This window comes from Sceloporus undulatus, chromosome 2 (assembly GCF_019175285.1).
Source record: "Sceloporus undulatus isolate JIND9_A2432 ecotype Alabama chromosome 2, SceUnd_v1.1, whole genome shotgun sequence".
NCBI lineage: Eukaryota > Metazoa > Chordata > Lepidosauria > Squamata > Phrynosomatidae > Sceloporus > Sceloporus undulatus.
The window spans coordinates 112,604,313-112,630,010 of NC_056523.1; the positions used below are offsets into that span (position 1 = coordinate 112,604,313).

General features: G+C 37.5%; 1 protein-coding gene across 1 annotated transcript in view; it reads right to left on the minus strand.

Moving 5' to 3' along the window:
• Positions 1–623: 623 nt before the first annotated feature.
• Positions 624–25,698, minus strand: part of CSNK1A1 (casein kinase 1 alpha 1) — a 76,036-nt gene continuing 50,961 nt past the window's right edge. The window contains 6 exon segments of the mRNA XM_042454207.1: positions 624–2,266; positions 18,422–18,570; positions 19,736–19,842; positions 20,147–20,221; positions 20,972–21,050; positions 21,854–21,993. Of these exon segments, the coding sequence (XP_042310141.1) occupies positions 2,259–2,266; positions 18,422–18,570; positions 19,736–19,842; positions 20,147–20,221; positions 20,972–21,050; positions 21,854–21,993 (558 nt within the window). The 3' untranslated portion in view covers positions 624–2,258.

Sequence of the window (25,698 nt, forward strand, 5' to 3'; positions counted from 1 at the left end):
AAAATAGTAAAAGTTACACTAATAGATCAAGACCCCAAAAGTCTTACTTTACAATTCATGTTCAACATCAACTGCCCTAAACCTTTCCAAACTTCTACAAAACCAAGAGTGCCTTAATTTAAGATACAGAATAAACTATTTTGACAGCACTATCCATCTGGCTGTGTGCACTCTCATGATACAGAAATTCTCGCATAAAAACTTAAGAAGCAAGCAGATTCAACTTAAGGAAGCAACTTCACTACTGTAAAAAAAAAAAAAAAGAATGCATTAGTTTCCTTTGCATAGCTGGAATATTTGTGAGGCTTAAAGATAACATGTTGTCCTACCCCTAAGCTCTATCAGTTACTCTACTTCTTGCCCATCTTTCAATAGCATGGCTGAGCTGTGCTGTAACAGCTGAAAATACAATAACCAAATACTCATTCTTTAAACATTTTATCAAAGAAACTCAAGATTATATTCTTAAGTGATATACCACCTAATAAGTGTTGGGATGTATTGAAATTTGGATCATTTTCAAGGAAGCAAAGTACCCTAAGCTAATATCCAAACAACGCTTTCCAAATTACTGGTATATTCCACGTGCTGAAAATGTTATCTATGTTTGCATGGATACAATATTTTTAACTATTCACTTTATTACCAGGAGTAGGGGGATAATGTTGAAGATTTTTAATATCCCACAAAAAAGTATGCAGTGCAACCCAAATTTATGTTCCAATGAAAACTGAAAGTTCAAAAGTCATTAAAACCATGTACACAATAGGCATCTGGCAGCATTTTCAGACAACTTTTAAAATTTATTCTGACATGCTATAAAGGAATAAATTACACCATTAGATGAATTTGCCAGCAGTAAGAATATCTTTCAGCTGGATTAAGGTGAGGACAGCCTGAGGCAGTAACCAGTAACCCATGTGAACACCAAGGGGCTGCCTAAGAACAAGAGTAAATCTGGTTATATCCACTTCACAAGAACTTGAAAGAAAATTCCTCGTTTTTCAAACCCTCAATATATCTCCAATTTAAATCTGCAAAGCTTGTTCTGCAAATCAGTCTAGCCAGTGTGAGACAATGGCAAGACTTGTGAGCTGCTATGATGGGTCCAAAAAGATGCTTTTATTTTTATTCAGTCTCTTGTTACAGCGGGCTGGGTATCAATGCAACAGATTATAAAAATGCAAGAGTGCCCCTCCCCATCAAGAAAAAAAAATACAAAATTTATTTAAAAACAAAAGTGAGGAAGAGTTACAACACTAGATCTAAAATGATTAAGAAATAGGACTTTTGCTTTAACAAATGGCCTTGTAGTTGCCTGTTTTAAAAAAGGGTGGTGTCTAATTTAGATTGCAAATTATCAAGGCAAATTAAAAAAATCTCATTTCCTTACAGAAACAGTTTAGTTTTTAATGAACTTGTAAACAAAAAAGCTCCCGTTTCAAAATAAAAACAAAATCCCAGATCATATAGATGTTTACAGTGATTACATTTATCTAAGCAACTTACATACAGTTTCGTTGTAAGATGTTAACTAAATTTGTGACAAATATGCTGTTTCTCCTTTTATAACAAGAACATTATAGAGTTAATGCAGAGTCCTAAAGATAATCTAGTAGTCGCTAAGTTTCTCTTAAGTCTTCACTTTAGATGCTGTTACTTCTAGCACAGGTAAGCAGGCAGAGTCTTTCATATGCTTAAAAACTGGAATCTTTGGTTACTACCATGTCAACTGGCTTGTTATGTCATTCAGACACCAGCAATTTTAAGAATGTTTTAAGTGTACAACTTTCAAAACCAGGAAGGAATACCCAGAAAGAGTGCACAATTGTGAGCATTTACAATTATCACAACTGTTCCTGAAGACTTGTTCATGCCATTCTTCCAAAACAATGAGATCTTGTAAGCAGTGTAGTTCAAAGTAAAAAGGTTACAAAAATTGGCATATGCACAATTCTTTCCACCACTTTTGTGTCAACCATTCAGTTAACTTTTCCACTTGAAAAAATGCAATAGAAAACTGGACACCATGTTCAACTATCTCAGCAATATTCACAATTACAGCTGCTACAACTCAAAGGTGCAGCATCCACGGTGCTGCCCAGAGCCAGTTTATATTGAAATTAAGTTCTTTACATCAAGTAGATGGCTGCTCACAACCACTGGCAAGTGTGTTTATGAACTAAAAATTCCTAGGATTTGGGGAGTGATACATCCTGCTCCATTCTGCTCTGCTTCATCTGTTGTCTTCTTCATGCTCAAAAACCTGGAAAACAAACAAAACACTTTGATAGTGGGAAATAAACAAGCCAGTTCATTGGGAGACAGTTATAGCCTTCTTTAAAGAAAACACCACTCTATTCCAAGATCAAAATGTTATTTACCGAAGTTGAGTTATCATTTGAGAATGGCCTTTATCTGTCCTCTTTGTGCATGAAGAGAAAGACATGCAAGGCCCCATTTTTTCTTGACCAGTCACTGATGGCCTCTAACCTTAGCAACAGATCAATATTCATAATCCAGGCTGAATGCTATTAATGAAGTATGTATCAAAATTACCATTCATTTTAAGGCTGTCAACCATTTAATAATTTGTGGAATACCATCTGTCTTTCACCCAATTATATTTAAAAGATATGGCATATCATCAATTTCCATTACAAAAGTGGCATTGTAAGAACATCTAAATAGTTTTCTTTCATATTACCTTTTACGTTGCCACCAAAAAATTAACTCCCAAACTGAATCTGCCTATGAAAGTTGGCCCCAATCAAATTAATTAATGCTTGCAGCCCTTATTTATGAATGTATGGAAACAAAAAGAAGGCAGTTATATTGCTAATATCACAATAATAATAATAATAATAATAATAATAATAATAATAATAATAATAATAATAATAATAATAGGATTTATTTATATACCGCCCAATCACTGGGAGTCCTACTGATATTTACTTCCCTTGAAGCCTGCTACAGGTTTGACATAAAGTCATAATTATTGCTTATGTGCTTGGAACTGTCAATGGGTGGCTGTACTTGTGTGTCACTTAAGATAACAAGATCCAGAATGTGGCACCTAAACACGAATCTCTTCATTCTGGGTAGTGACAGAGATATGTACCTAACCAATTGGTACACTACATCTCTGGAGGCCAGAGTTGAATCTCTGCTCAGCCATGAAAATCCACTGGGTGACCCCAGGCAAGTCACATTATCTTAAATGCAGCGAAGGCAGGCAAAGGCAACCCCTCCCCCCAACCAAATCTTGCCAAGAAAACCCTGTGATAGGTTTGCCTTAGGTAAACCATAAATCAGAATTGACTTCAAGGCACAGATCAACAATCACCAATGAAGTGTGAGTGACACAGGTTATGATGAAACCAATGACGGACCAACCAATGACGGACCCACAGCAGAGCAAAAATGCCTCGCTTTTGTTATACAATTTCCAGCAGTAGCCATTCTGCAATTAGTGTAGTATGTATATAGCAAATGAATTATATCAGGAAGATATTTTCTGCATAAAAAGGAAAGCATCTCACACAGGTAAATTGTCAAGCTATTCATCTATAGAAACTGGTTTGGTCACAAAAAAATCAAGTATTTTGCTGAAGTGATTCTTCAGTCAATGCATCTGGTTTATGTATGTCTTAAACTGCAACACTACTGGGATTATCAAGAGTGTAGACTGCTGACACTATGCAACATTATCCTTGGCCTAAATAATAACTGAAATAAAGCTGTAACACTGTTGAATACTACATCTTTTAAATGAAAAATATGTTTTGCTCTAATTGCTACAATATTAGACTACCTAACTAAGAATATACATTCAGTAACTCATATTTATTACAAATTAAGATTGCCTATATGTATTTCAAGTCCTTGTAGAGTATTTATTAAGGAAAATGCCCAATCCAAATAGAATTAAGTAGCTCTGCAAAGAGCCATAAGCAGAACGACCCATTCCTCATTTCATTTTTATCCTCAGTACAGTATTTGTTTTGATGTTTGAGTGAATGCTTATCCAGAACTTTTTACTTGTGAATAGTTCCACCATACATGATACCAAGTTCCAATGGTTGTTCCTCATTTTCAGCACTTATTGTCTAATTTGTTCTTCTTTATTTCAAATCCTTCTTGAAAATGTGCCAAACAGACATAGGTTATCACATGCATATCTTTGAGGTTTTCTAGCAAGTGACATATTTGTGAAACATTAGCTGCACCATCTATCACAACAAAATGCACAATTCTTCACATTTTTAATGCTATTAGATTATTAGATGAAGTCATTTCCATATGTATCATGATTAGACTAAGAGAAATAAGAATGTTGAACTTTGCAAGTATTCCATTATCCAGAATTCCAAAACTGGAAGTATTCCAAAATCCAAAACATTTTTCCTGGGTGATTGAGACAGTAACACCATTATTTTTTGATGGTTTAATATACACAAACTTTTTCTTCCAAAACATTGTTAAAAATATGGTATAAAATTATCTTCAGGCTATGTGTACAAGGTATACATGAAACAAATGAAATTTGTGTTTAGACTTGGGGCCCATCTCCAAAATATCTCATTATATACATATATGCAAACACAGGTATTCCAAAATCTAAAAACAAAAATAAAAATCTGAAGTCCAAAATACCTCTCGTCTCAAACATTTTGGATAAGGGAGGCTCAACTATTCTCATATGCTTGAATGCTGCAGAACTCAATGATTACCAATCAGAAATTCTACAGAAATTCAAAAGTCCAGTTTGTTACCTCAAACCATTAGACTTGATGTTAACCACCCAGATTAGTATTAAACTATTCAGTTTCACACATCCTAAAATACATGCAACCCTTACTCTGCAACAATAGTATATAGCAACAGAAACACTGTTATAATATGGATGAAAACTATCTGTACTAAAGTTCACAAATCATAGAATCATAGAGTTGGAAGAGACCACACGGGCCATCCAGTCCAACCCCGTCACACTCTCTTTCAACAAACAGGGCCTTATTTTTTGAAACTGTTTATGTTATTTTATGACACATCTATACAACAATAAAGTTTTACTATTAATGTATTTTCTAACTTCCACCTGCTAGGTGTAACATATGACTTGTCAAGGTTGCATTAAAAAAAAAAAAACTACTTACAAGCACAAAGTCATTTATGGGCTTGTCTATACTGGTGAAAAACACTGCACTCGCCCTGAAGTCAGTGCTGGTAGCCTGCATGACACAGAGGTACTTCCATGGAGGATCTGTCATTTTCAGTCCTTTACCTGACTTTGTTCTGAAGTAAGCAAATCTGGGGAGAAACCCATTGGGCCTCAAGTTCTGTAGGCCATGTGGACAGCTGGATTGGGCCTGATTTGGCTGTCCACATGCCAAGAGCCATGCCATCCTCTTTATCCTGCATTGAACGCCACATAGAAGGGGATGGATCCATCTCAGAGCTGCCATCACTTCCTCACTGGCCCTTCAGTCCCTGTGAGAGCCAGCCTGATGAGGCACCACTTCTGCTGAGGTCAGAACAGGGCACCCATGTGATAAACAAGGAGTGGGTAGAGTAACCTGCTTCTCCAAATTACATAGCTGAACACCTCTTTGGCTGGCTTGTTTATACATAAAGACAACACTTCAACTCTGTATTAATCTGAAACCAAAAATAATAAATAAAATTGAAAATAAGTAACAAAACAAAACAAATAATAATTAATTAATTACTCTACAGTCAACTCTTTGAAAGAATTCCTCCATGCTTGTTGAAATCATTTAGAATCCTCATGGATATTAGGAGTAAAGTGTCACACGTACAACTGAATTCTGCAAATGCTGACTTGGCAATTTCTTGTTGCAGGACTTAATACTACTTTCAAGAGCACATACTACCATTTAATATATGCATTACAAGTTTTTAAAGGCATCAGATCCAGTCTGATCTTGGAAAGTAAGCAGGATCTGTCCTGGTCAATATTCAGATGAGAGACTGCCAATGAATACCAAGTGCTATAGGCCCAAACAGACAGGCCAAAATAAAGCTGCTTTGGATCTCTTTGGAGGCATGCTCTTTAAATGACACACACATCTTAAGGTGCCAGAAGTTGTGCCAAAGCTGCACTCCAGTCCTTAGGGCTAAAGCATGGCTTTGATGCAGCTTCCAACCTCTTAGGACATATGTATTATTTAAAGAGCATACCTCCAAAGAGACCTGAAGCACCTTTATTTTGGCTTGTCTGCTGGGGCCCTATATTTCAGAAAATAGAACTGGTAAAACCACCTCTGAATGTTGCATGCCTAAGAAAACTACCAAATTCATGGGGTTGCTGTAAGTGAACAGGTGACTTGAAGGCACACACACGTAACATTTGTAAGTTACCAACTGGCCCATTTGGTTTATAGTTTAATATTTTAACAAAATCATTTAGTCAGCCTCTTTATTGTCTTATAATTAGGTTTACTGAAAGCAAAAGCACAACAGAAACCCACATATTGAAGTGTAAAAATATTAAAGAAGCAAACTCCATAATTGTGCTTAGCCTCAAGTGAAATTTATTGACCTAGCCAATAGACTACTATGAAATGATGTTAAGGAATGTTATCTTTTCCACAAAGTTATGAATGGGTGATCCAGACTTTCAACAATATAGACAACATCACAACTCAGCTAGTAATGTTCAACATCACAACCCAAAGCAAAAACGGTAATGCATTTATAACCAAATTTGGGCTGATTTTCCTTGGAATGTAACTGATTCACAACTATGTGAACTCTGCCTCTCTAATGAACAGTATGGGTGGGATGAAGTAAGAAACCACAACACTATGATGATCACTACACACATGCAAGTCAACACCAGGAGCAGCAGCTGATGAACCTATGTGAATCCTTTTTCCATTATAAGCACTGTAACACTTGTCATTCAGAACCCCCCTTTTCTCACCTCCTCCGCAAAAGAAAAACATATGAACACTACAATGAAAAGCCAGCATGTCATACCTTTAGCAACCTTTTTAATTTGCAATTCCCTGCCTCACATTTACAATCTTAACAAGCCTGCTAAAACAGAACTCCCAATCACATGGATGCTTCTACTCATGCTCAAAAAAATGGACAGAAGCCCTGCTGAAGTTCCCCATCATCATAGGAAGATGAGGGTCTAAAAAGGCAGGGAAGTTAAAGCAAGACTTTTATAGTTGCCCATGTGCTCTTCTCACCTTCAGTCCACAGGTGAGTAGACTGAACTCCTGGTTGGGGCTAGAGTTAACTTGTTTCACTGAGGTGTCTCAATGAAACAAAAATTTTTAAATACATTTTTGCTTTATGTTAAACAGAAAGGATTGCTGAGATATGATGGATGCTGCATGTTAACACAGAATACTGTCCTACTAGTTTGGACTAGTTTTTCCCTTTATTCATCTCCATTAGTTTAGTTAGCTATTTCTGAATTATATCACATTGGTTATCACACAGACTCTGAAAAGAGTTAAACATAAACACTGTATCTAAGATCTTGTATCTAGGATACTGATGTTCCTGTAGACAGAAGTCTTTTTGTTTGGTAAACTAGGCGTGCTTGCTTCTCTGACCATTTTGTCTAAATATCTTTAGACTGTTACAGTATACTCAGCCAAACCAATTGATAGAAAAACAAATTGAGATAGATCCTTTTCAAAAGGCACACATGGTTTGTTTTAACTCAGGGGTAGGCAACCCATATGAACTCCCATATGAACTGGTACTTCAGAAAGAACGTTTTCAAGTAAAACAATTAGCACTCATAGGTTTGATAAAGTAGAGCAAAAGTACAGTTAAAAGCAACTCTTCATTGTGGCTGAACTGGTCTAGTGTTTAAGAGGGTCAAAGAACAACAATTCCTCAACTGCATATATTATGTGATATTAGGAAAAGTACATGTAAATGTCTGAGACACCTTGCTGTGATGCTAGCACATTATGATTTAAGTAAGTGCATTTCTACAATTTGAACAGTTGGATTCCAATAGTATTTGTACTGAATATGACTTCCACTTGCTCTTAATTAAAATTAAACTATAAAAGCACTGATTATGTTATCTGAAGCACTAATCTGACTACTGTCACTGTAGAGTCATTCAATAAAGTTAATTTAACTTTTAAGGGCTCAAATGAAAGCGGCCAACCCCATCGTATTCTGCTCACAGATCCCCCAGCACTTAGGTGATCTGGTGCAGCAACAGGTGGCTGTTCAGATGACTGCCTGTCGCAAAACCATGGAGCTGCTACCACACCACTACTGTGTCATTCTCTTTGCAGAGCCCTGCCATGCCCATAAAGGAAGAAATGGGCCACTTATCTTTACCCAAATGGTTAGGTGTCTGACATCACAGACTGAGACTGGCCTGCAAGGAGAATGGTGGCAGGTAAAGGGGGCACATGGTCATCTAAACTACTAGCTGTCCCAGCAGGGATTCTAGGAAACCCCACAGCAAACAGCTGGTAATTTAAAACTGGCCTAAGGACCAGCTTTCATCACTTTACCATACCCACCAAAAATCTAAGTTGATGACTGCTGTAGAGAGGGAGATGTTAAAAAGAATTATGCTCCGTTTGTAGGATAACTATTTTGCTATATGGAGCTGCTATGCTTCAAAGCAAAGGCAACTGGCTATAAAGAAGGTATGTGTGTGTCACTTAAAATATTTTGTTTAAAACATTGTACCCAGCATTCTAATCCCCCCACAATCCTCTCCCCCCCAATTTTTCCTGGAAAAATTGCTATTGGACACAGAGTAGATCTGAAATCCAAGTTCTTAAGTGACTTCCACAAGTTCACTGTTGTGACTTTCTTCAAAACATCATTTGTATCTTATTGTATTTTCTGTATTGTATTTTCTTACTGCTGTTAGCCGCCCAGATTCCCCGTGATTGGGCAGGATACAAATAAATCTTTATTATTATTATTATTATTATTATTATTATTATTATTATTATTATTATTAGCAGCAAACGTATGGTTCCCCCTTAACTCTGAAGTTTATTATAGTTGGCAGTACAGATATCCATGTCATAGCTAACACCTCTTCCACAGCACTTAAGATTTGACTATGATACCGGAAAATGACAATATTTGCAAGAAAATGAGGTGCAGAAGCATTTGTCCCATTTGGTGTTTTAATGCTTTAATTAAATTAAGTAATTTAATTCTGTCAGTGTGTATTCTGTTTTTAAGTGCTCACTCAGTTCCTTCCAAATTTCAACAGCATCTGCAATAAAATAGCTATTTCTCTGTATTTTTTTTTTTAAAAAAGCTTCAGAAATAAGTTTCAGGATGTTTTGCATATCTTCAACATTCCTCTGAAGCCCAAAGTTGAGGATTTTGGTCATGACCATGCCATCTATTTTCTCTTGATTTTGTTTACAAAGTGTCACCAGAATAGGCCAGTTCTTGATATACTGCTCAAAACAGTCCACTGCAGAGTTCCATCAACATTGTGTGGCAGTGTTAACTTGATTCCACCTATTCTTTTCAGAGCTGCTGCAGCAAAATAATTGTTTAGCAATGTCAACGCCGGTAGTCTTTATTTCTGGAACACTGAAGTCTTTGGCTAGGAGGTGCAGTTAATGAGCTCCGCAACCATCAATTATTAACTTTGTATAGCCTTCCTGCTCTTCTAAATTTCTTCTCATCTTGGATACATTTGAAGTATTGTCTGTGACCAAACTGTGTACATTTGAATTTTTGTTTACATGTTATTATGCCTTTTGCTACCACTTCTTGCCAGTAGTCTGCTGTGTACACATTTCCTGATGTATCAATAGTTTCTACACGACATTCCCTTCTTCTGTTGTTATACAAGCACATATAACAGAATCGTTGTTATCATTACTCCACCCATCAAGATTTAGGTAAACAATTTTACTATCTAGAGTTGTTGCACATTGCTCCATTTCTTTGTCCAGCAGCTTCTTTATTCAACAGTTTCCCTGCAACATCTGCTCTGATGGACTGTATCCTGGTCTCAGTGACCAAACCATATTAATTAAGTATGGGTTTTCAATGAGACAGAAAGAAGAGCTTGTTGCGTATGCAAAGAGGGCAATTTTTTCATCAATTAACTCTTTTTTCTGATCTGTTGGTTTTTATCACAAACTTATCTGTGGTTCCTGGTTGGAACAGCTTTTTTCTTTGAAATGACATACTCTGGATGTCTGATGTATAGGGACTCTGAAACTGTAAAACAGGAGAATGGTGATCTCAAAGGCAAAGTTTCTAGAATCCTTTATGCTGACGATGGATTCCCCTAAAAAAAATAATTCAGTGCTGGTATTTTATTATTTATACTATTTCTGTTTTACTGCATTTTGTATTACTCATTGTATTCACTGCCACTCACTCAGTACTGATTCGGACATGAAGTCATCTTTAGGGACTTGCCCAAAAAAGAAGAATAAGAATAAGAATATGTCCAAATTACTTTTAACTATTGTACAAAGTCATGACCTAAAAGGAGCTGATCTTCTGAACCTAGGATGCTTGATTACACTGAACAAAATTCAGTAGTAATTTCTATTTCAAAACAAATAATGTAATGTTATAATAATCACTACATTACTAGAGCATCAGTAATAGTTCAAAGACATTTACTAACCAGTTGATCCAGACTGTTCAGGTATGTCCATATGATTTGAAGAAACATCGACTTGAGAAGCATTTCTTATGATACATCAGTTTAACAACAGAGATGTATCTTTGTTGTACTGTTTCCATTTAAAGTATTTTGTTTTCTTGAAATCTGAAAAATTTCTTCCCTGCTGTCTTTTATATGCCAGTAGCTACACACATTTTTTTCTCCAGCAGCCCGCTGTGACCCAAAATTGATGGAGAGTGAACAATGCACTCTTCTCCACCCTTGTACCTAGTTCCTCCTGTGTGTTTGCTTCTTTTGATATGTCAATATTAGAAGATCAGAGCAGCCAACAATCTAGTTATTTCTCTTTAACTCCCTCTGCACACACAAAAAGACACAAACAATTTAGCTAACGATTAGGCATCCAGAAAATGAAAAGCAAGTTGTTGTTATTGAGCATTATTTTATTTTTCCACATCCTGAAAATTATCACCCATGTTGTTCAGTTGGTAAAACTAATGAATATGTTGTACTGTTTAAATAGTGAAGAGGGCATAATACAGGACTACAAAGGTATTGAACTAAGCAGAATAGAGGAACCTGATGCAACAAAAGATGTCCAGATCTATGATAACTTGCTGTGGTTCCAGAACAAACCTGTGATTTAGATCAGATAAGCTTGGTCCACTCTACTATCTTTTTGAACATTTCTTCTCTTATAAACACCAGTTAGTTATACAACACATTCAGCAGATATGTTTACTCTTATTCCACTATGTTGTGTATTTAAATATACAGTCATAAGGGCTTGATTCCTGAATGCTTCTCTATTTCTGTTACTTTGTGCTCTTTTCTGTTTCTCAGCTAAGAATGTCAGTGCCCTGCTGTATGCTCTCAGAGGGCAAAGAAACTGCTTATTTAGAAGAAATTCACGACTGCTTGTAAGAGTTGTATTAGAATACCTGGCAAAAAACTGAAGCACAGTTATACTATTTTCTCAGCAGCTGGTGAGGAGGCCTCATAAGCCTCCAGCCTGGAATAGGAGTGTTTTTTAGCCACCAGACAAGGACAAATATTTGGCTCACAAAGGCTTTCCTTGGCCTGGTACACATGGAGTGTGTTCTCACTTAAGATTTGAAACGATTTAAAATACAACATTTTAAATAGATCCGATTCAAAATAACCCTGGTCTTATCCCGCGTTCCGAATCGCTTTTATTCTTCGTTCCCATCTGGTTTTTTAAATCCAAGTTTTTACCTGCAAGCGTTCCTACTTGGCATGAATTCGGTGTTTAAATAAATCGATTCTTCTCCTCCATACCTTATTTGGAGCTGTCAATCAATAGTACGTCAGAATGACGTAACTTTAATCCAGAATATTTGGAAGCGATTTATCTTTTGGCATCGTTTCCATTTCATTGACAGCCAGGGAGAATCCCTTCAGAGAGCCCAGAGATCAATGGGAGAGGCTTCTGGCAAAGCGAAGCTCTTTCCAGAGGAACTATGGGATAGGTTTTGGAGGGCAGCATCCTGTCTCCCAAGATAGCCAGGGAGAATCCCTTCAGAGAGCACAGAGATCAATGGGAGAGGCTTCTGGCAAAGCGAATTAGAGGAACCCAAGCTCTTTCCAGAGGAACTATGGGAGAATCCATTCAGAGAACACAGAGATCAATGAAGGAGGCTGCTGGAAAAGCAGGGAGGGAGCACTCTTCCCAAAGATTCTCTTTCCAGGGTTGGAGGAGAAGGCAGATTCCATTTGGGCACAAAGGCGATAACCCCCCCCCCCTGCCTGGGCGAGATCAGATGCCTCCTCGCGAGGAGCCTTCCCTTCCTGCCTCTCCTCCGTTAGAAATGGGCTCTCCCCACACAGAGGGGAGGTTGCAATCCACCGGGGGAAGCCTTGAGCAGCCGGGACTTCAGGTGTTTAAAGCGCTGAAGAGATTAAGCGCCTGTAAACCATTAAATAAAAAATAAAAATAATCCTTATCTCTTATTGAAAGACCACAGCGGACAAAAAAAGGGGTGAGGGAAGCAAAAATGGCGACAGCCAGACGGATGGGGACAGAAAGGGCAACTCCCCTAAGGACAGCCCTAGTGTTTTTTTAACACGCGTTAAATGAGGAAAACTCGATTCAAAATTTTATCCCGCTCTACAATTCGATTTGTAGTGGGGACTATTGCGGGTTGCTCTAGAACCGTTCTAGGTTTAAATCGGATCCTAATAGGAATGCCACTCCTTGGATTCGATTCAGAATGCGGGGTTTCACCTAGTGGGAACATCCCCATGGACGGTGAAATGGCGCTCCTCTTTGCTGCGCAGTTGTGCAGCAGCAGCTGCATTCTGCTGCACAGATGCACACTAAAAAAGAGGCTGCTCTAGGCAGCCCCTTTTTTGCAGCGTCATAAGGGCGCCCATGTTGTGGCGCCCACCGTGTGGATAGATGCGCGAACCTGTGACGTCACTAGGGCTGGGTGCATCTGGACACCCAACCCTATCGAGCCCTAATATCGCCACAACGTGCCCGTCTGTAGTGGGCCCTTCTCCCCAGGGTTTGCTTTTTAAGTTCCGAACTGCAGCATGTTTCTGCTGTCAAAGAAATCTCCATCAGGCTATATAACCAAGCAAAGACACAACCTGGACAAATATAGACCAGAATATGGAAAGTATCAACAACTGGAATTTGCTCTCTCAACTTCTATTATATGCAGGTTTTGAACAACTCAGATTTCAAACATATTATTACAGAGATGAATTCAATGGGGATTTTCAAATGTTTACTGTGTCAATTTCTGCACATAGCAGTAACAAGCATAATCCATTGAATATAATTCTCAATGCTGAAATAATATTTAGCTCAAGACATCACAGATGGTCAGGGATTCAACATGTCAAAGTGTACACCTCTAACCTTCTATATAGGCCTTAACCTTTCAATATTTATTTTTAAAAATCACATTTTATCAATAGTTTATTAATATATACTATGATGTAATGACACAGTATACTCACAAAAACCAATTTAAAATTAAGTGTTTTAACATAGGCTATTATTCAATCTCCTGCCTTCAAAAGAAGCTTGTTATCAGCATTCCTAGCTTTTTCTATTGAGTTTTAAAAATGGGGTCTCATGAAAATTTCCATACATTCCTGTTTCTTTCAAGCACCTTAAATCCAAAATTTGCAATGGATTCACAAGGGCTAGTCTCTGCTTATGAATTTCTTTCCAGATTTTATATTCGAAAACACTTCTTTCAAAGACTTGTGATCCCTCACTGGCACTCTCCTCTGCTATCCTGCCCGCCAAACCAGAAAACAGCCTTCATCTAAACCTCACCCTCCTGATGAGTAATCCAGCTCACCCACAGCCCTAATTTCCTGCAACACCTCAAGAAAAAGTCACTTCATTCCCCCCCCCCCTTCACCTTGTTCATAGCCCTGAGTGCCTCACTATGATACTACTACTCTGGGAAGGAACAGAGGGGGTTCCTCAGTGGAGAATAAGCCAAACTGATGGAAGAGACTGCAGCTGTAGCCTCTATCCCCATATCATACAGTACAGGGCTATTACCCATAATGCTTGACTGCACAAAATAAGATATTTTCCCCATGGTTTGCTTTTCACACAGGAAGCATTCTTGACTAGAGATGTAAAATTTCCAGAAATTTTGAAGCCACACGCAGAAAAAAGAAACTGGCTTTTTCCCACTTTGTTACTTTAAGAACCTAAAATATGTCTCTGTACAATTTAATCTGGCATAAAATTATCACAGTTAGTATATTAAAATACAGTGCATTCAAACAATTTTTGCAAACATGATTTACTTTTATTTTTTAAAAAAATATTGTAATAAATGGATTAATAATCTCCTGAACTTTAGTTTTGCTCATTTATGTAGAGCAGGCGAAAAAGAAAGAAATCATCAACATTAACAACAAATAGACATAAAGCACTCATGTCATGAAATTTAATCAGACTTGTTTCCTGAGCTATAGTTATGAGTATCAGTTTCGTTCTCTGCTTCTGCTTCATTATGTTTGTCATCATCACAGTTATCATGGATTTCTGAAAACGAAAGGTTTGCTCGGATTGAAATAAGCTTCTCTATTCTTTCACATGTCAGTTTATTTCTTGATGTGTTTCCAAACATAGACCAGATTCTTTCACGTGCTGCAGAAGATGCAAGAATATGAAGAAAGTGAGAAGCAAGAGGAGTCAGAGACTGCACTGTGGAAAGACCTTGCCGCCATGTGCAAGAGGTATATGTTGGCAGAATCCCAAATAGTATTCCTGGACCAAATCCCTGAAGATACTCTATATTCTGCAATCTTTGCAAGTACCTTCCCAACATCAAGTCCTAAGTGTGATGCTTGTTTTGTAACCCAGTCAAATGCACTAGCAGTGCTATCATCACTTATATCACCATCTTTGAATCTTGGATCTAACAGATTTGCAGCAGCATGAATTGGATGGCAAAAATTTCTTCCTTTTTAAATAAAATCTTTCACTTTACTTTTTTTCTACAGTTTTAAGTGGATATACACTGAGATTCCCCAAAACAACTGTTTTTATCTTGGCCATTTGATAAGGAATTTCTGACAGAAGTGCACTGTCTGATTCACATGCAGTGGTTGCTGCATAAGTTGGCTTTAGAATCTTCAGGAAATTCTGAACCTGAACCAAGAAGACATCCTAATCAAGAACAGTGTTTTTAACACTCCTGGGTACTTTAAGATCTTCAACTATTACTGTTTCTTGAAGAGCTTCTTTATCTTATAGTAAACTTTCAAAGGAGATCACAGCTCCACCTCTACAGAGCTTCAGTGTCACTATTTTATTCTTTGCATTTTTCTACTTGCTTCTTCTTGAACACTGATGCTACAATATGAGTAACTTCTACATGTTTTGTAACTTCTTTTGCTTGTCTATAGATCATTTGAAGGGTGTCCAGTTTCATAATATCATTAAGAACCAGGTTTAGCCCATGAGATACATATCCTATTGCAGTAATATGTAGATACTTATCCATTATGATCTCCCATGCTGCTTTCATATTGCTGGCATTGTCAGTCAGCAAAGCAAATACTTTACCGCTCCCAATTTTCTGTAGGACTTCACATATTTTACAACTGATATACTCTGCAGTATGTTTGCTGTCTCCTGTTTCAATGCTTCTGTAAAACACTGGTTGAGGTGTTATCACAAAATTTATAATTCCCTTTCCTCTCACATTTGTCTATCTGTCTGTAAGTAGTGCAAGACACAGTGCTTCATTGATTTTCCTTGCATAGGTTCCATTACACGTTCATATTCTGATTCCAAAAGAGGCTTGCTCGAAGAATGTCAGCTGGGCAAATGGTATGATGGTCTTAATAATTTCAAAGTTTCCTGCTGGTATGTATTTTCAGTTATTGAAAATGGTGTTCTAGAAGAGTATATTGCTCTTGCAAGAGCTTGACCCATTTTTTCCTGATCTTCAGGTGTCATCTTGTCTACAAATGAAGTTATAGAGTATTTTTTGGATGCAGTTGTTTTCAGTAGTTGTTTGGTTGAAGGCGCTGCTGATGGGACAACATTTTGCAATGCTTCTGATGTTACACATGGAGCAGGAAGAGGACTTCTTGAGCGAGAACGTTGAAGAAAGCTATATGCACGTTCATCTTTATGGTCCTCTTCACTAAGATCCATGAAGGATTTTTTAATATCTACAGGACACTTGTTACATATGAGAATGTGTTTTGTCAGCCTGGTAGCATTTGGAAATGCATATTTCATCTGACAGTATTTGCAAATCACATTTTTCTTCTGAGAAGAATTTGTAATGTGAAAATGCCGCCATATACTAGACGTTGCTCTCACCATTTTCCTGAGAAGATGAAAGAAAAATAATTTAGTAGCTAGCTTGCAAGAAAACACTAAACCATGGTTAGGGGTGGGTGAAGTAAAGAACCAGATTAGTAGTAATTTATTATTTACCAAAATGTTATAAACTAATACTGTACAGTGGAATCTTATTATACGCAGGGGATCCGTTCCGGATCCCTCCGCGTATAAAAAAATCTGCCTATGCTTAAGCCCCATTGTTTCCAATGGGGCTCGTGCGCGGTGGCGCGGCGGAGCGCGAGGCGCAACGGGTGCGCGCGCCCATTCAATTGAATGGGACGCCGCGCGCCGGCGGCTTTGAGCGCCTATGCTCAAAGCCGCCTATAAAAAGGCAGCGTATGAGGAGGCTCCACTGTATAGGTAATGAGCCATGGCCTCAGGGGGAGAGAAGGGCAGGCCCAGCTCCACCAAGCCTAGCCCAGATACAGAAGAAGGGCCCTCCCTCCAGTCTTATCTGCCATGCCTCAGGCGTCAGAGAAGGGCAAGCCCAACTCCATCAGGCTTGGCCCAGAGAAAGACTTGATCCCGTTTCCCCACTTTCTTTTCTCCTTCTCCTTTTACCTCATGTCTTTAGATTGTAAGCCTGAGGGCAGGGAACTGTCTAATTAGTAATTTGTAAGCTGCTCTGACAGCCTTTGTGGCTGAAAAGTGGGGCATAAATACGCAAAATAAATAAATAAACATATGGTTCAAATTTTTGAAATCAAATAAATTTAAACTCTTACCTTTTTAAATTATGTATACGTTCACATCCTTTTTGTTGCTGTACTTCCTCCCAGTACTTTGAAGCCAGTGAAGAGAACACACCAGAACCAAACAGACCTTTTTCATCTCTGGTGATAATAGCAGTGTCCCCTATAGGAAGAAATGCACCTTGCTCTTGCAATGGAGAGCTCATTTTGTAATCTAGGTTTGTCCTCACTCAGTGCACAGAAATGCACTCAGTACTTCTCCCCATCAGTGCACAGAAATTGGAATAATCTGATACTGTACATAGTTTTTTGAAATGATTTGGATAATATACAAACACCATGCCTTATTATTCATCATGCTAAAATAAAACATTCCATAATTATCTTCCTATTTTTTAGAATAAAACAAAAAAGGATTCAAGAAAAAAACTGAAAAAACCTGTCCCACCCCCCTCCCCCAAATTTTTCCCTGTGCCTTCCAACATGAATTTTTCCTGGCCCTCCCATCTCTCGTCTTGACTCAAATACTTAGTCACCAATTCAGGCTGAACAGGTACAAATCGGTGTTAAGAGGCTGTATTCAACTCAAGGTTTCATTTGAGATCACATTATTTCTAGAAAACAAAAGTGTACTATAGTCGATATCAAAAACTTTATTTAATATTTAAAAACCCATTATTAGCCCTGCAGGAGATTCATCCCTTAAGTTTTAACTGAAGATGGAAAATTGAGATTCTTGTTGCCAATAAATAATAATCTATTGCACAAATGCTTTACGCAGAACTTTAAATAGAATCATGTTTTGCTTTCCATCTTCATCTGGAATAGTAAAAGCAAAGATACCCATCCCCAAGCGTCTGCAAACTGGCACAATATACAAAGTGAACAGAAAATGTTCTCCATAAAGTGTTAGGTCTAGGATTTTGGATCATACTATTCATCATGTTCCCAACACCAAGCCAGTTTATTCTGAAGAGGGGTTAATGCGGGAGCAGAAGATGCAGTGGTTAAAATGACCCAACATCCCCAAAGAAATGGTATGAAAAACAAGGACACTTGGTTTAAAGTTAGTAGTCAAATTTTCCAAGGACGTCCATTTTCTTTAATACTAAATAGCCAAATGTATGTTTTTAATGACCTCCTTGATCTAACACTTAAGTTCACCAACATTATCCAAATTAGTGTTTATTATTTTTGGACTGTAACGTCACTTGGTTCTTGGCTACTAACCTTTCATGTTACTCTTGGATTTGTCAGTTTGCTTGCCTGTGGGGGTTTGGGCTTGTTGCCCCTGCCCACTGGAAGAGGCTGCCTGCTGTGCTGCTTTCTGCTTTAACATTGTCCAGTCAAATGTGTAGTCATATTGATGATTCAAGGTCCTGGAGAGAGAGAGGGGAAAAGAACCCAAACATTAACTGCAATACAAAGCATACAGTGTTATTATATACCAAATAGGTTTAACTTAAGCTAAAAATGAAGTTTATTTTATAAAACCCTTTGAAGACTGAGCAGGGCTGAAGTTTAAAATTAATCTTCTTGAAGCAAGCTTGAAAGCTACATAGCACGTACTGTATTTGCAATTGCAGAAACATTCCCCAGGAATACTCCACACATGTAAGTAGTAGTAGTAACAGTAATAAACTAACATTAACAGTAAAAATAACAATGGCGGGATACAGACTGCCAGAAAGAGGTCGCCGGGAGTTGCCTCTCTTTTCCGCGTAGCCCTGCCACAGCAACCAAAGGAACACTGAAAAGCGGCTCCTTTGCTATTTCACGGCAATTTAATGTTGAGTGGCTTCTCTCTTTTGAAAACCAAAGTAACTGATGTGATCCATGAGAGAAGGTTCTCCTGTTTGTTCAAAGATTAGATTTGCTTTCATCTGGAAAACTGATCTGTGTTAAGTGCCAACTTTTTTTTTTTTAAAAATCTAAGTTCTTCTCTGAAAAGTACTTGCCTTCAGCATTTCTCCTGGTTTTGGCTGAAACACATGTCCAGTCAGATGAAAGGTATTAAGGCCACTTCCACAGTGTGATTTCAATGGCACACAGAAAGAAGGGGCTGGGTATCCCTCCAGAGCATTTTGATGGTGAAGCAGGTTGCCAGGTAGTGAAGTGGAGACTGAAAATCTCAAAGCTATTGAATACACTGCGTCCAAGCTTGAACAAAAGGCTATGCTCATTTAGGCATAAGAGGGAGTACAGTCGCCCCTCCTTTTTCACGGGGGATCCATTCTGGACCCCCTCGCGAAAATGGAGTTTTGCTTATATTCAAGCCCCATTGGCTTGAATATAGGTGCAGAGGCAAGCACCCCATTCTTTCCCCCTCTGTTTGTCCATCCTGCATAAGTGAGGGACATGAGTCTGAAGTCCACGAAAATGGAGGAAGGACTGTAGTTTTCATAACACATATGCTTCTGCTCAGGTTAATAAAACCTTTCCTAGTCACTTAGTAATCACTTCTAAACACTTTCTACTTCTACATACTAGTATTTTGGTCGGTATATTGAAATGCATTTGGGAAATTTTCACTCAAAAACTGACCTGAAGAGGATACGGAATAACTGTCTCAGATACATATAATCAGGAGCTTCTTCAAAGCGCAGTCCACGGCAGTAGTTCAGATACATTGCAAATTCTGCAGGAAATCCCTGTAAACAGAAGCAGTCAAATCATGACCTACAGGTAGAATTCCCTGAAGGTCTTAATTTCAGAAAATATTATATATAGAGTAAAAAGCATTTTTAAAAAAGCAGAGACCACAAAGAAAATTAATGCAAAGTTGCCAAACCACCACTAGCAAAATACTGTTGTTAATACATGGAATCTAATATCTGGGTTAACGTTAATAATAAATTCATATACTGTGTACGGATTACTTTCTGCTTTACTCAAGGAAACACTTTTTCTTGCCAAGACAGTTTACCATTTTAAAAACAGCTTTAATAAGCTTACCTTACACAAAACTTCAACAGGAGTAGACATCTTCTTTTCACTAATCTTTTCATACTTCTGCTTCTTTGTTGCAGCCTATGAAACATGTAGATCAATGTAAGTGACAGAGGATAGCTGCCATATCAGACAGGCAGAACATTGGAAGACAAATGGCTTTATATGTATAATGTATGCCCCTTAAGGGTTACTATACAAAACTGAATCTGAAGACAGCATTTCCAATACAGAATGTTGTCTAGTATCTGATAACTGTACCTATATCATCTCAGTTATGTCATTCGTGTGTCATACTGATAAAATAGGTTAAAGTATCACTTATTTGAAATATATGAGATCAGAAGTGGATTTTAGAATATTTGCATATCCTGGATAAGACCCAAATCTAGATGTGAAATTCATTTAAGTTTTCTATATATCTTATACCTATAGCCGGCAAGCAATTTTATACAAAACGTTTAATAATTTTGTGCATTTAACAAAGTTTGTGTACAATGAACCATTAGAAAGCAAAGATGTCGCCATCGCAGCCACACATGAAAAAACTTTTGTATTTTGGAGGACTTCCAATAAGGGATACTCAACCTGTACTTATAACCGGTGGAGTCCTTCCCCCTCAACTTTCTACACCATTCTAATGCTTTAAGAGTCAAAATGTGTATTTTTATTGAGACCCATAACAGGTTTCATTTGACAGATATAGCTATTTCATTTGCCAGACTTTAAATAATGGAGTCTGGTATGGAATGACAGATGTATAGCATTATGACTGGTCTACTGTCAAAAGGGCTTTATTCCTGATTTTCCAGTACGATTTTACAACATTACCTTTAATCCTTGCCATGGCAGGCTGGTTCTGTTAAAGTACATTAGTACATATCCTAGTGACTCCATATCATCTCGACGACTGTAAACAAACAGACAGCTTTATGAATCTACTCCTAGAATGCACACTAACTTCTTTAAGGGGTAATAACAAAGGAGGATGAACACACTTGAAGGTGGACAAGTTTGGGACCAGGGTGCATATCCAGGCATTCTAGAGCAATCAATATAATATCAGAAGATCTGAACTGTGAGCAGATTTCATAATTTCTGATGATTCATTGCTCAACTATCTTCCCAGAAGCTAAATTATGATATTAAAAGATCTGATGTAGTTTAATTTGTTTTAACATAAAAAGACTTAAGGAAACCAGTAGCCTATCTGAGCCAAACTGGGGGGAAAGGAATTTCCAGTATGACCTTTAGTGGATTTTTAGTAGACAACACTAGACTGTAGTTTATGAGCTGCCTCTCATGAAATGAACTACAGTCTACATAAGTTGCAGCCCACAGATGCTTATGCTAGAAATTTCTTTTCCCCAGTTAGTGTCAAAAGTGCGACTGGATTATTTTATGTCTGTAGTTTTAATTCAAAGCAAAAGCAGATGCCTGTAAGCAAGCCCAAAATACCAGAAGCACAAACTGCAGTAATGAGACCAAACAGAATTTATGGCTTTGGAATTTTTCATTGTACTAAAAGCATCACAGGAAACACTTTTTGAATTGGATGTGGAAGTTCAATTTCATCTGATGCCCTAGGAATATTTAAGCCGTTTTCATTTCTCAGACACAGAACTGAACATTTAGTAGGGTGACGTTTATTAAAGAAACATCATAAATGTTTGCAGTGCCTAGTACTGTTATAGAAACTGCTTGGATGCTTACCTCTGTTCAATGCCAAGGTGTGCATTAATGCTGGCATATCTTGCAGTACCAGTAAGATTTTTGTCTTCTCTATATGGTATGTGTTGTCTTGTCCTGTTGTCCCGGTATTTTTTGGCCAACCCAAAGTCAATAAGGAATAACTTTAAAAAAATGAAACAGGTTAAAATTTCCAAACAGTATTTGAAACCAACACCTATGCCTTTGAAGTATACATTTATTATAAATTCATTATAAATATATTCATTATAAATATAACAATATAGGTTTGGTTATAATTAAACCAAGGGAAGGACAGTCTTAATTCATATTAACTGGTTAAAACAGAGAATATTAAAATACTCCTAAATCTTTCTCATCTAATTAAGAAAAGGGTTGAATAATATTATTCAGAGTAGGATCTGGACTCAAACACAGCCATTATGCTGAGGTATAGAAATAGTAATTAAGTTCAATAAAATAAAAAATTGACAAAATTTAACTACCAAGAAAAACCCAACTTCTGTACTTTGCATTGGTTTCTTAAAGTAATTTTCCTTTTGTGCTAAGTATTTACGCTGCTGTGGTGAGTCTTTGTTATTAAAGGCCATCTTTATAGTAAAATTCAAAATGTGACTGTAAAAACATTTAACTATCTTTCCTATATTTATCAAGCACCAGCAAATGAAATTTCTCAGACGCAATTCAACTTGATCAGCCACAGACATTTAACATCCAATATAATTTATTTTGTCCCAGTTCAATGAAGAACATGTTAAATTGGAAATATACAGCTAGGTAAATTTATGAAACATAGCCCTATTTGCACATTCTTGTGACAGACATCTGTAATAGCAGTAAATCAGTTACAGATTAAAGAGAAAGTAAATCTCCTTTTAAAATGAACAAAACATCTGACAATCAAGCTCTAGTATAAAAATTGGGTCTTTATTTTTGGATAGATTCAAAGTTGCTGCCATTTCAAATTACTGAAGATGTCTTTCTTTAAACATAGTTTTTATGCTTAAAGCCTGCTGAGCCTCTACATCACAATGAAGCTGAGGAAAACACAGAAGATGGACAGTTTTCACATGTAACTTCACATGTGTTTATGATACAGGTAGATGCAGGTGGAACTCACTTTGGCCATCTACACACAGGCCAAGTAAGGTGGCTTCCAGCTGCTGTGGGGGTTTGGCATTCACATGATGCATGCCCCCAAAAAGCAGCAGCTATAATCTGGCTCCTGGCAGTGCTAAGTTTTGGTCTGCTTTGGGAGTGGGACATGCAGCTGCCGTGCTTTGGCTCCCATTTATCCATTACAAATGAATGACTTGAAGCCAGTAACATATGTTCCCCAGAAAAAGTAGAACTGCAAAAATTTTCAGCACTCTAAATGTTATCTACCTATATACTCATGTATAAATCTAGAATTTTTAGTAAAAAAAATGACTCCAAAAACCTGAGTCGACTTATCCACAGGTCAATGTAAATACTGTACTTTATTTTAATTCTTATTTTAAAAAAGGAACCATCCCCTGGTGAAAGCACTCACACCCCCTTTATATTTTCTCGTCCATGAAGCCTTTAGTATGAGCACAAACAGTTATGCCTGCTGGAATTTTTTTAAAGTTTTCTGGCAATGTTTTCTTTTGCTTCATCCTATATTACACATCTCCAAGTTTTACTCTCAACTTATCCATGAATCATATCTAAATCTATAATTTTGGCCCCCAAATCTGCCCTTGACTTATACATGAGGTCGATTTATAGTCGAGTATATATGGTAGTTTAGCATGTGGGATTTAAATGGCATGACCCAACAGATTCAACACTTTCTGTTCTCTGACCTATTTCTGTTTCCTTGGTTGCTGTGAAACAAGTCACCCAGATAGCAAAATTTATCAGAAAAATGTCATTCTTGTGACATGTGGTCTTTAGACTACAGTTACCAAGCAATTGCATGGGTCTGAGAACTCTCCCTGAAAATGAATTTTGGGCCTGTTACAGACAGGCCAAAATAAAGCTGCTTCGAGTCACTTTGGAGGTATGGCATTTCAATGATGCATGCGTCCTAAGAGTCCAAAAGCCGCACCAAAGCCGCGCTCCAGTCCTAAGGATTGGAGTGCAGCTTTGGTGTAGCTTCCAGACTCTTACAACTCATGCATCATTGAAATACCATACCTCCAAAGTGACTCGAAGCAGCTTTATTTTGGCCTGTCTGTAACAGACCTGAAGTTTACTGACCCACAGAAGAATCCTACACTTATCTACTCAGAAGTAATACCCCTAGAAATGTATTCCCAGGTCAGTAAGTTTAGGATCATAGGCTAAATTCTTTGAGAGTGGGGTGGTAATGGACATTTTTGAAAAATATTTTAAATGAGGTACAGAAAACATGATACACCTCCCTTAAATGTAATGAAAAATGACCACACCTAGAAAAACACTATTTTAAAGGATGCAGACCTAAAGACAGCTTCTCTCTCAAGAGCTTAACTTTCTCTCTCAAGAGGTTGATTTTTATACCTATACTACCTTCCGCTTCAGTCATTCTCTGCACTACTTCAGTTCCATTTCAAATAAAGTAAAATCTGATTCAGTACAATTATGTGAGCATTCAATTTCACTAAAGGACTGAGTGCAATACAAGAGTGCAGACAGGTATGGATAAATATGTCTATGTGTGTGTGGGGGGCGATTTCTGCAAAATAAATAAATAAATAAATAAAAAAGCACAATTTCCCCCCCCCCCCTTTTATTAATCAGCTCATATCATCTGGAAGCAGCCGCAAAAGCAATTAATGAGCAGCTGATTCAAATGAGGAAAAGTTACAATCTGTCACTGTACTGGATCTCAAATAGTGCTCTGTTTTTTTCCTACTCTTTATTAGAATAAATTTAAATATAACATGATAGACTGCCTTATTAAAACATGTTCCAGTGTTCTATTATAGAGGCAGTAAAATAAAATATCAAAATGCAGCTATAATTTATAGAGCTAAAATTCTATTAGCTATAACTTCTAATGAACTATTGTAGCAGTATTTCTCACTGCAACAAAGTACTCTTGATCTCAATGAAGGTGCCAGTTCAGACAAACAGTGGGGCCTGCACAAACACTGACTTTGGTTTATTAAATTTCTAGATACTTTTTAATAAAAAGACTCAAGGATCTTACGACAGCCTTTTCCTCCTCCTGTTTACAGAACCTCTGAATACATAATACAAACAACCTCCATGCCTGCATGTTTTTTTAAAAAGGTGAAGACAAACTTCCTTCCATTTGAAACTCATTCCATAAAAGGGTTATTGCAATGTCTGGTAGACTACTAGACACTGCATACTTGACAAAAATATATCCACTTGTGGACAATGTTCATTAATAGGATTTTGAAACAACAGCTTGAGAGCTGGGTTGAACCACATTCTGCAGGTGAAAATATCCACTGTGAAAGTGCCAGACTTATGGTAGGGGAAAGGTAGGGTAGCCAGGTGAAATAATAATGGTGCAGAAGATGGAATTTCAACAGGTTCTGCTTGTCACACAAGGTATACTTGCTGACATTCCCTCTTCCACCCAGCTTTTAAAAGGATAGGAGCTCTATCTTTTCTTTCTCCCGACAATCCTAGGGAAAGCGACTCCAAATTACTCTCCTGCCAGATAATAATTCTGTTAATTCGCAGGTATGCAGTATGTGCCTTTCTGGTGGGGAAAATACTGGAGAAGGATTTTACTAGGCAGTGGTGTAAGGGTCTAACTGAGTCAAACTACTTCAGCCAGAAGATAAACAAACAGTGGGCCAAACAATATATGATACGTTGTAAAGTCGAAGGCTTTCATGGCTGGCATCCATAGTTTTTTGTGG